The 12,421-nt window shown below is 41.2% G+C and overlaps 1 protein-coding gene across 2 annotated transcripts in view; it reads right to left on the bottom strand.

The window, feature by feature from the left end:
- MBOAT1 (membrane bound O-acyltransferase domain containing 1) overlaps window positions 1-12,421 on the bottom strand; it is a 56,575-nt gene that overhangs the window by 23,171 nt on the left and 20,983 nt on the right. For both annotated transcript variants that reach the window (XM_048057971.2, XM_066992071.1), the window contains exons 2-4: window positions 11,976-12,121; window positions 11,361-11,438; window positions 7,554-7,649 (exon numbers count right to left, since the gene is read on the bottom strand). In XM_048057971.2, coding sequence (XP_047913928.1) covers window positions 7,554-7,649; window positions 11,361-11,438; window positions 11,976-12,121 — 320 coding nt within the window. The remainder of the gene's footprint in view (window positions 1-7,553; window positions 7,650-11,360; window positions 11,439-11,975; window positions 12,122-12,421) is intronic.

The following is a 12,421-nucleotide window of genomic DNA, read 5'->3' as shown; positions in this document are numbered from 1 at the left end:
AAAAGTTTCTTATAAGCTGTTTTCAGCATTACCTTACTCATCCTATTTCTCAAAGTAGGTTTTCCCATTCAGACAAAGTCTATAGCTTTGCTTTCAAAGATACAGAAATCCTACTCCTTTAAGCCTATAAAAAGCAATTTTTTTTTTAATCCTTAGGAGAGACAGAGTCTTTCAGTGAACCACCAGTTCTAATGCAATAAACAGCTTTTTATTTTGTCAGTGCTTGACCCCTTAGCTTTATGGGTGAACACTAACACTTGTTTAAAATTACTTCAATTCGTAGCGTGTGTCTTACAGCAAGCACTTTATGCTAACATCGAAGTGGATAACTTTAAACCTCAGGCTCAGAGCCAAAACTGTATGCCTTTAAGTGCCTAAATTTAGACACTTGTCTTAGAAGATTGGGCCCCCCACCGTACAACATCTAAACACAGAGAAGAGAGAGGTCGTTTTTATCTATATTAGGAATTCATAGTCTAATTCATAGCACATTGTACCCCGGCAGAACAGACGAGTCTCACGTGCACTTTTATCAGAAAGGACATACGGTCTGCTTCCCTCAAGCCCGAACGCCAGAGAAGACACATCATCAAATGTGACACCACTGACCCACGGGTGGGAGGGTAACCCACAAAATGCATCTGAAGCATCTTTAGTTCTCTCTCCTGCCACCTTCGTATTACAGATCTACCTATCTATTCTATACCCTGCTTGGGAAGGTGGAAACCTGCTGTATGGGAGCAATGGATGACACCCACTAAATCTTTCACAAGGTCAGCAACAGATATCATCAAATGTTTTGCACAACAGGTGAGCAAGGTTTCAGGTGAACAGGGACCATCTTTCCTCCCCCCCTCACCTGTCTACCATTCCCCCATCGACTTGATGTCACTGGCAGCCCAAGCCTCAGTTGCAGGAGAGGTCACAGCACAACAAGGCAATAGCAGCACTGGAGCTCTCCCTTCTCCTGGCACCCACTTGGGGTGTGGGGCCACCGCTTCTGCACACCCACACCCTGTTCTATTCCTCCCAGCAGACTCATGCATCTCTTCTCATCACACACACACACAGCAAGTCAAAACTTGCTTTTTTTCTTCAAAATAAAATAAAAAATACATCCTTCTACATATTTGCAGAGTAATGCATGGCAGTACAAGTCTTGAATCAATATTAAAAATCAGACATGAAAAATAAATTTATTATTAGGGAAAAAAAAAAAAAGAAGTAACATCATTTCCTAAATATGCACATGAACTTTGATTATTAAAATTTGGCTGTACCAGCGTAATGAATTGTTATTTCTGTTCAGCCTTTATGGTAACGTCTAATTTTAAATAGTAATAAAGTACTGAATAAGTTAATAAGTAAAATACAGAATCACAGAACCACAAAATCACAGAATGGGCAGTGTTGGAAGGGACCTCTGAAGATCATCTAGTCCAACGTCCCTGCTGAGCAGGATCACCTAGAGCACATTGTGCAGGATGGTGTCCAGGCGGTTTTTGAATATCTCCAGAGAAGGAGACTCCACAACTGCTCTGGGCAACCTGTTCCAGTGCTCTGTCACCCTCACAGGAAAGAAGTGCTCCCTCAGATTCAGCTGGAACCTCCTGTGCTTCAGTTTGTGCCTGTTGCCTCGTCCTGTTGCTGGGCACAACTGAAAAGAGACTGGCTCCATCCTCTCAACACCCTGCCCTCAGATATTTATACACATTGATGAGGTCTGCCCTCGGTCTTCTCTTTTCCAGGCTAAACAGGCCCAGCTCACTCAGCCTGTCCTCGTATGAGAGGTGCTCCAGCCCTCTCATCTTCTTAGTAGCCCTAATATTATATCACATATAGCCAAGTGTTTCTAACACGATAATATTTTAAACCTTAGACTCAACTGGAAAAAAAGTTAGAAGTGCTAACAGATAAGAAAGGGAGTTTGCAGAACTATAAAACTTCGAATAACCTTTTCTTTCTCCCAAATTCTGAGATGGGCAGATTATTGAGAGTGGGACAAACTATTAGATTGAATTAAAAAAGAAAATCTAGACTTGTGTTTACAGATGAAGCACAAAGATCTACCCCTAAGACAGAACATCTCATAGAATCACAAAACAGTTTGAGTTGGAAGGGACCTTCAAGACCATCTAGCTACAACCCCCCTTCCATGACAAGTTGTAGCTGCATTGTGCCATCTACACACAAAACATATTGGACAACTTTTAAATACTTTTTTAAACTGTCCCAAGCATTTAATATGAAATAGTAAAGACAATTTACTTCATGAAACAAGTTTTAGTGAATTTCTTTAAATAAATTATTAGCATGAAAACATTTATTAATATGAAATAATTTATTTCAATACTTAAAAAATCCCTGTTTCTACCTAAATTAAAATGCATTGAAAAATAACAAAATAAAACAAAGATGCAACAGTTTACAGAGAATGCTGAATAAAGACAGAAGGTTTTGCTCCCCTGAGTAAACCTTCCAAACAGAAACATGCCACTTAATGTCATTTTCAAACATGACTTGTCCCATCAAAATTTGCCCAGCAGCACAGGCCAGGGGAACTCAGGATGTCTGCATTAGTTCATGGCCTGCTATGGGGATCCTCCCCATATCACAGACAGGCTTCTGCACCAAGCAACCTTCAGTGCTTATGAGAGAAGACGTTTACCAAGCAGACTCTGCCTGACCTTAGGTAATCCCATGGAGAAGTCTGGCACACACTAGCTAGAAATAGTTTCCACTGACCTGATTTCACTAAGAGAGTAGGTGGAGTCAAAGGGCTCATTGCAGGAAAAAAAAAAAAAAAAACAGCAAACATTTATTTCAGGTTTGTCTCTTTAACCTGGAAACAAGTATGAGGAGTTCACATAGACACACTCCACTATTGACATTAACTGTGCTGGCAAGGTGATCGCTGAGCCAGGGACACCACAACAGCTTCACTGGCAACAGGCTCAGACTTCCCCTTTCGACAGAAAAATGAAGAACTGCTGAAGTGCACACAGAGGAAGAACATTTCACTGAACACGCTTATGCCTCCAAAGCAATTTCCAATTTGCTTCTTGCTGGTTTTTGGCGAAAGATCCAAAACAGTATCTTACACCTTCATGACAGAAACATTTCACTTAATATAGCATTTACTTCTAGAGAAGCATCCCAGGGCACACTAGATATGCGGAGCTTTCTGGTATGGACTGACTGCTTGAATCTTGGCTACTTAGTAGTTCCCATGTTGCAGCTCCTTCAGGGCTTCTGTGCAACCATGGTAAGCGATCTCAGTGCAGTGTCAAGGACACAAAGGCCTGGCAGAATAGCCAAGCAGTGAGCAGGCATGGAAAACAGAACAGCTGCCCTTTACAGGGCAGTTTTAACAGCAGAAATCAGCCCCAAGCTTGCACTGCTCGCCCTGCACCTACTCTGCTAATACTGCCTCTAGAGACTTGCTGTGCACCAGAGCCATCCAGAGCTTCTGGAACGAACACTGCAAACAACACACTGCACTTTATATATTTTAAGGAGAAGAAAGTAAAAATAACCAACTAAACTCACAGGACCAGATAGTATTTCTGCACTGTGGTTCAATGCAGCATTAGGGGAACAGAGTAGCTCTATGTCTGTTTCCATCAGCAAATGTATTTCCTTTGTAAAAGCTGGCTGTTGTACCTTTGTTCTTTTCTTTTGTGGTTGACACTAAGCCACTGAGGGGAAAAAACAGTAGCAAAGCATTAACCTTCACAAGAATTCACTTGCCTGAAGTGACACTCATTACTGAAGTATCTGGTTATAGGGCTTTTCTGGAGAAGCTCTTTCAATGACCATCCTTTTCACAATGGTTTGCTAACAATGCTGTTGTTCGGCATGTCAAATATTGCTAACAGGTTAAGATATCCACTAGTTCTTGGGAGCGATGTCCACAATAACACCAACCTAAGAGGTTTCTGTAGGAAGGAAAACTGTTTGCATCTCCGTGGTGATCCAGGCTCTGGTGTCGCCAAGACTGTCAGAAGACTGAAACCAATGCCAGTGTATATGGTGATTTTCACAAACTGAGCTTTTTTCTGTAAGGAATGGCACCAAGAAGCTCACATATGCATGGCTGACCATTTCCTGACAGAAGGAGCTGCAATATTATGAAATTTTGCTCAAGCACTACATGAATTCAAAGAGGAAAAACCTTTATGGTCTTAATCAAGCAAAGGATCAAAGCAGACACAAAACTTCACATGGATGAGGAGTTCCCCTGAATTCTGTCCAGATGATCATATGCATATGGTATTTGCTCATGTAGCTTGCTAGACTGAAGCTGTATCTATTACTAGTTCTCAAAAATCACATCCAAAATCCCTTGCTTTTATTTTAAACTTATTTCTCCCTAAAGCCACAATGTTACTATATGCAAGTCTAAGCCTGAGGCAAAGAAGAAAAATGTATGTTAGTATTACCATTTTTATAACATTGTATAGAAACCAGGCAACTTACCAGCATAATCCTCTTAGCATAAAGAAGAAATAAGAAAAAGAGAGAAGGAGTTAGGATTTAGTTTTCCTCGGTACAATGTATAAATGCCATGCAAACCAAGCAAAATAAAATATGCATGTTTCTCTCAAAGGCTGATATGAGTTAAGGGGGAAACACAGCATTCATGTATCTTACAATTAGTGCTGAAAAAAAGAAATCGGGTTTTCTTTGAGAAAGATGTCAGGAAAAATTTCCTAAGTTGTGTCACCACATTTATGCGAAATAAGATAAATGAAAGAACTTTGATTAAATTTAACTATGTATTTATATATAATCAAAATTGAAGTATAGCAAGCTGGATTTTGTCTTCATTAAAACCTGTCACGTAGTTTATAAAAGAGGACTTTTCCCCTAAGTACAATGCAATACATGAAAACTCTTAATTTAAGAAGTTGCTGTTATCAGCTTGAGCATCTTTTTGATTGTGAGAGTCAGTGAACAGACCTACCCTTTGCAGGACTTAGAAGAATTAACTAGTCACCAGTAGAGAACAAGTTCCCTTACTCCTTAAACGTGAAGTGATGAGTCACAGCTTGATCTTTTGTTTTCCTTTACTTAAGGCGTGACTCAAAAGTTACCTTGTTCTCTGTCCATCTCTACTCACATTTTACAAGCTGTGTTCTCAGAAAGGGAAGGGGAAGACCAAACAAATAGCACAACCAACTATTACTAAGGGACCAAAAAAATACATTTTGAAACACACATAGAAAGGCTTATGCATGCAAACTGTTAAGTGCACAAAGCAGGTCACAAGAGCAAACAAGGTATACCAACTTGCAGCACTGACATTGAGAAACATCCACTTAACATCTGGCTTGTCACCTCAAGGAACCAACATTAGAAAGCTGATGACACCAGAACAGGTTACGTGCCTATCTGATGTGGATTAAAACTTCCTCCTTGTAATCAGGTATCACCAGAGACTTAAGGGATACTGAGAGCTCAAATACAAATTAGCAGATGTCAGGCTTTTTGTTCACTCTTAACAATTCCCCTAAATCCAGGGGTGTGCTTTTTGATTGTTTCCCCCACTGTGTTCAAACAAAAGGCTGGGAGGCTGAAGGGAGATTGGCATCACTACATGGATTCTGTTTTAGTAGTTTCTCAAGTTCTGACAGAGATTTTTAAGGAGATCGTTCTAGCCAGAAGCCTGTTTGAATGCTTCCCAATTGTTGCACACAATATATGTGGAACCATCAAACATGGGAGAATGGGGAAGAAGAGGTTCAGATCCTGCTTATACATGGCAAAACTGTGGTCAAGGAGAGTATTTTCTCTTTTTCAGTCATAACATCTCTTTAGGTATATGCACAAAGCCTCAGAGGGCATGTATTGTTCACAGCTCAGGAAAACAGATTGGAAGAGATTTATGAGGATGACCTCAGTGTGAGCACTTTAGATGGCAAGTTTTTATTAATACCACTACAATATTTTCATTTATTCTTAATTTTTAAAATGTGCCATGAAGATGTAGTTGCCATCTGTACTACAGTTTCTAGTTGTTTCCTAATTGACAGTTTCATGTTTGATTCAAGTTTAAGAATTGGTTTGTATCTTAAGGATCAGGACAAAAAATAATAATGAAAGTTTGGGTATTATTCTTTCACTACTATTATCCGCAAGCTCGTCATTAGATGAGTAGCTCCCTTTTCACCATGAGGGAAGAAAATGCTATCTAGTTTATAAAAACAACTACCATTCCTCTTCTTCCATCCCCAGTCTCAGCTGGATCCTTACTAAATATCTTCAGAAAGAGACAGCTAACATGCCTCACAGTGCATTTCTGAACACGCTATTCAGAAAAGCATGCTCTCTCACATTGCTTTCTCTGTCTCATACACACACAGAGCTATAACATTCCAGTCCCATTTATAGGCTTCTTGGTATGCCACGCTCATTCAGGACATGCTTTTGTGTATTACAGGAACCACAGAAAAATTAGAGAACTAAATTTCTCTAAATGTGTAAGTTCTGTTTCCTACACCATCCTCTAAAAAAAAGTTCAAGAGTACCAAAATGACATTTTTTTTCCAGAAATGTAATTAAATGGTTAAACCCACCACCACCTCACACAGAGACACATGCACACACAGTAGAGTAGTTTCCTACTCTATGCCTGTAAGACGACAGAAACTTGGAAGAGTCATCTGTAACTTACTGTGACAGTTTACAGAGATTTTTCATGGTATGTTAATAATTACTCTGTATTCAGACATTCAATTAAACAAGTGGAATATGGATTAGCACACTTTTTAATTCATGCAAAAAATATGCCTTTCTCTCATAAAAAATATACAACATTAGCTGTCTATATTTTTGCAAAGCATCCTCTACGGCTTCAGTGAAATCAAACAGAGAGCCAACAGTTCACATAAACACCACTGTTCCACAGAAATGCATGGCATATTGAGAAGCTGTGCTGTTTAACAGCAGCCACAACCTGCTCCAAGGACAGAATCCATACCACGGGCACAAAGATGGACAGCTGATCTCTTCTCTGCTTACCCAGCTCCTCCAGCTAGTCACCCCCCAAGCCTCTCCTGCCAGCAGCTGGATCCCCTGGGGTGGGAAACACCTTCCCAGTGCCACCCCTGGCCTCCTTCCCAGATGTAGATAAATGGGAACAGGGTAAAGGACAGCTCCAAGCCGATGGCCATGCCCAGGAAAGTGGGAGAAGGGAAGCCCATCCCAGCCCACACCACCTCTCAGGGCTGAGCACCAGGGACCCAGAGCACCAGCCTCACTGGCTCGCCCCTCCAGCACCTGCGAGAGACTGTGCAGAGCTGTCCTCGCAGGCTGCTCGAGGGGGAACCACCACCTACTAACCAGGTAGCACCTAGCAGGGAAACAGCAGAAGCAATGAGTCACTATAAAAAACACAGTGTTTGTTCCTTCCTTCTTTAAAAAGGTCTTAGAGAAAGCTTAAGGCAAACAGAATTGAGGGCGCTCCCCAGATAACATCAATACTATTCTTAAAATGTACTAAATTCAACTAATATTAATTGATGCAGGACCCAGCCTGCAGACTCACTCACCCGGAAAAATCTGTAGTGAGAATACCATAGTGAAATATGTATATTCGGCTTATGTGGCACAACGTGAGGTATCCCATAGCTACGACAAAGGAGTACCTGAAAACATAACATACAGAAAACATAGTTACCGACACAAGTACCAACAAGAAAAGGAATCACTCAGACTGGGTTTGGGCTTGTTCAGGAGTGTGTCTTGATTTTTGCAAATTATGTTGTTTACAAGTCCGAATCTACATTTCAAAATCTCACAAAGAGGATTTGGAAGAGGATTTCTATGGATTTCAACCCAGCTGAAAAATTACGGAGATGTCTCCTCACACTGTGGGTAGAAAAAAAAAAAAGGAAAAGAAAATATAGGATCACTTCAAGTTGGGCATCCCAATTTCAGAGCTCCCCTTTTAGAATGCTATTTTGAAATTTGTCTCACTCACGTATTTGATGTATTGTAACCAGATGATTTTGCACGTGTGTTGAAGTTATCCATTGCCTTTTTTATCTGTATATGCCCTTTATTTACACATACAACTCTTACTGACCTACCAAAAACTAAATTATTTCAAGTTTAAGATATTTTCTCTCTAATCATTCTGTATAAAGGCAGTTAATGACGCACAGCCTAATCTTTTCAGTTCTAAATGCCAAATTATGCCACCTTCCATAAGAAGCTTTCCTTAGGTGGAGCTTGACAAATTCACTCTCCATTTTCCAAGATGACCCCAACATTGTTAGGCAGGAGAGCAGTGTGACACTTTCTACCCTAAGATTTGCACTGTCTGAGGTTTGGAAGCGTTGCAGCATCCCAGTGGGCCAGATGCAGTGCTTCCCACAACTAACTTCTCCCTGTGTTTACCCAAGCAAGAAAGAGGACACCGGGCAAGTGAGAAGCAGGTGGACATTTGGAAACAAGACTGACAAATGAAGCAAACCAGAGAGCGCAATGGTGAGCTGGGACACCAGAATGAGAGGCTTATGTCCCATGGACTTGAGATGGGCCAGGACCAGGCCTGCTGGTGTTCCCTGCATCAGGAGAGACTAGCCAAAGAAGAAGATACAAAGACCTACAGAGGAAAGAGACTGCCCATCCTGCACACCCAGCAGAGCCGAGCCACAGGCAGGATCCTCTCCCACCAGACACAGAATAGGATGGGGCAGAGCAGCGAGCTAAAGATGAAATCAAACATGAACCACAGTCAGCAGATGACTGAAAATGAGCCAGGCCTTTCTCAAATTATGGCTGGCTTTAAAAGAAATGAGTTGCTTTTTTTTCTCCCTGGGGACTAATAAACTGTAGTGCGAGTGACAGTGATGCGTTTGAAGCCAAGGATCACAAGACAACCTGCAGTGCACGTGGCCACAGCAAACAACAGGATGAAAGGCAGGCTGAGGGGACATGACAGCTTCTTCAGGCGATTCAGAGCAGAATCTATCTTACTTTATCTCAGTCAGACATCCAGTCCAGCGAGGTCCTCAGGCTCCCTCTCATCAACTGAGAATGGCAATTCACCCAGCCGAGATACGTAACCATGATAGATGGGATGAAGTGTCTAAAGTAAGCCTCAGTGCTTAAGTGTAAAGCACCTAGATTGAAATGGGGGTGAGCAGAGACAGGCACATAGAGCTGCTGCTGCGGCTGGGAGCATTTCTGATGCTAGATTAATTTGTCAATTTATACGTCTTGAAAGCTGGCAGCCTCATAAGAGAGCATGCTAGCTGAAAATAACCAGGGAAAGGTGCATGCAGGTTAAACAATGTTGTTGCTTTATTTTTTTTGTTCACTCCCACTTGTATTTGGGGGGGGAGGAGGGAGTGAGAGCAACTCTTGGACTCCCACTACAAAGGTCCCAGTGTTCTCAGGGGCCTTCTGCATGCACAGGTCCAGCTGTTACACTTGATTTTTTCGAGCTTCTCAAGCAGCTTGAATACAGTTATTTTGTTAAAATTAATAATGTGTATGTACTCCAAGTATAGTGGAATACAGTAGAAAAGACCTAACCCAATCTTCCCAGCCCTCCTGAGGTTTTTCAGCATGTTGAATTGCTATTTCACGTTGACTCAAGTACATACATGACTATCTCGCTGTAGTAGGTGACATTATGCAAACTGGCTTCGTTTCTCTTCCAATGTACAGGTGTTTTTTCCATTGTGACTAAGTGGCTAAACAGTAAGAGGGGGGTTTCCTGATGAAACCATGCCTATTTCCCTACCACCACTCCAACTTGTCTAAGAAGATGTAAGCATTGGATGACTCCCTCTGTAGTCTTAGTTCCTACAGTTCATCTCTCTCACAGTTACGGGTTACTCCTGCATTTCTTCAAGGGATGGGCAGGGATAATGACTGGAAAACAAATAATACACGTTTTTAGCAACTTTTCCTTCTGGCCTCTGGATGGCATTTCTGTCACAAACATTGTCCAATTACTTTAAAAAAATGTATTAATTATCTCTGGACTTCTAGGCTTTGCCATCATACTCTGTGATGGGCTGGGAAAAAAATAAAAAATAAATAAATAAACCTTCTTCATTAACATTACTGTGCAGGTGCAAAATGCTAGTGACTGCTGTAACACAGGCCTGTTGTTTATCATTCACATTTCTAAGCAATCCTCAACAAATCATAAATTATGGTTCCCATTTGGATATTGGAGAGGGGTTGCCTCAAGAAGTGGTAAAGAAGAAGGGGAGATCTGAGCATTAGATCCTCAGACAGCCATGACCCTGAAGACAAGTGAAGAAAGCGTTTCAGATCCCCAGTTCAGACCGATGTGAATTCAGCATGCTGAATTCATCAGCAGCTGCAGAAAGAGCCACACTGAGAGAGAAACCACCTGTAACACACCCAAACCAAACCGCAGGATGAACCACGTACTCTGAGGGATGCCAACACAAAAGTAAAGTAGTGGGAAGAACTGCCAGCTCATCCCTCTAGCCTTCTATAAAGTAGCAGTTTTACAAATAAAATTTCCCAGTTATGCAAATTGATGGGAAGCAAATAACTCTGCCTACACAATTTTAAAAAATCCTGCTTCCTGTAAGAGTATGGCACCCACATGAGAAGGCTAAATGACTGAGCAGAGGAGTTCCTTCACAGGAATTTCCCCTTATTCAGTGAAAGAAGCACATGTAACTTCCACATAGTTTTCATTTTCATTAGAGTGCTTTCTGTCTTTCAGCTGGCACTCACTTGATAAAGCCCTTTATGTGGCTTAGGTGTCTTCCTCTAAGACATCTCTATAGGGAAAGGAAAGATCCCATGGTCAAGAACTTCTCATAATGCTGCCGTAAGCTTCCGCTTCAAAGTAATAAAGCATGTGGAACCTTCTACTTTTTCAAGCTCCAAGCCTAGCACCTAATACAAGACTTATTTCACAGATCACTAAGTTAAGCTGCCACAGTGACCTTAACTGAACTACCTAACTCAAGAATAAGTGGAAAATACTTAAAGGCCAAGCAGCGAGGGGGAAAACCCATTAAAAATTATTATTTAAAGCAATCCTCAAGGACACAATACCAAGGAGAAAATGACTTCATTATGCTCAAGAAACCATGGGATTGGGCATAAAATGCTAGGCCTGCAAAAGACTACTTTTGGGGCCAGCAATTTCATAGGGAAATGCAATATATCAAGGCAAAAACCACAAACTGGGATTACAGCTGCTTCTGTAACTGAAAGGACAAAACCCCTACAAGTAACTGGGAAAGAAAGTAAGGAAAGAAGATAAAGTGGTACTGGAAAAAAACCTCATGCTTCTCAATGAAAGGAAAGAAGCCCGGAGGAGCAGCTCCAGTCTTGTGGCCACATATGCTCACCTGTGGATGTTGGGAATACTCGCTGTATTCATAATGCCATAGTTCATCATCACCAGGACAAAAAGATGAATGGAATACCTTGAAGACAACAAAGTAAATATTTAGGTGATTTCTATGTGACTTGCAGGGGCTGGCAGTTCAGTGAGGGAATATTTTCTCATGTGAATGACATAAATGTGTGTTGATCCAGTAAACATGGATTATCACAATGGCATTTTTATAGCCTGAATATCCAATAAAAATTAACGCTTATTGACAAGATGTCAGGATGTTTGATTTAGAGAAAAAGCTGCCTAGCTCAAAGTGTACTTTCAAACTGGATGCATCTTTTCCAAACAAGCTATCTTCACAGCATACTACTATGGCTTTAACAGCCAGAACAAATACATCACAGATTAAATACCTCACTCACAAATGTTTTCATGGCTCATTTTACTCTGAGGGCTTGGGGTGGTTATGCTGGTAGGAATTCCTCCCTCTTTTATTTTTTTTTAATTTTAAAGGATCACGAAATAGAAAGTGCCTTAAGACTAAAAACAGAATATCCAGAAAAGCTGATACGGAGTTTAAAATTATTCTTGCCGAAGCCTTGTCTACTTGGAGATTAATACTCACCACCCAAAGCAGAAGACAGCAAAGTATATTCCAAAGAGGGTGGCAAATGCATGGCGAACAGCAGAGCTGGCGTGACTGGGACCCAAGTAAATACGAAACCAAAAGGCGGCCAAAAGGGCAAACAGTTGACAGGCTACAAAATTGATCTGTAAGAGAAGAGCAAAACAAAAAAAAAATATTTTAATTCTTGGAGGTGGAGGAGGAGAAGTCTCTCCATTCTCAGAACAATAAAGAGCAGAGGTAGGAAAGGGGGGAAAAAAAGTGAGAGAAACTAATTTTTTCTTTGTTTCTCTGAACTCTCACTTGTGAGCCCAAGTGGTGACTCTCCACCCCTCCCTGCCCTCCTGGTGCAAGGCAGAGGCCGGGAAGCAGACTAGGACTTTGAATTATTATATGATTCAATCAGGTATATGTGGAGTACAATCAGTCCCTGGCTGGAAGCTGCT

The sequence above is a fragment of the Anser cygnoides genome, chromosome 2 (genome assembly GCF_040182565.1).
Source record: "Anser cygnoides isolate HZ-2024a breed goose chromosome 2, Taihu_goose_T2T_genome, whole genome shotgun sequence".
Lineage (NCBI taxonomy): Eukaryota > Metazoa > Chordata > Aves > Anseriformes > Anatidae > Anser > Anser cygnoides.
This window is presented reverse-complemented; position numbering and strand designations above follow the sequence as displayed.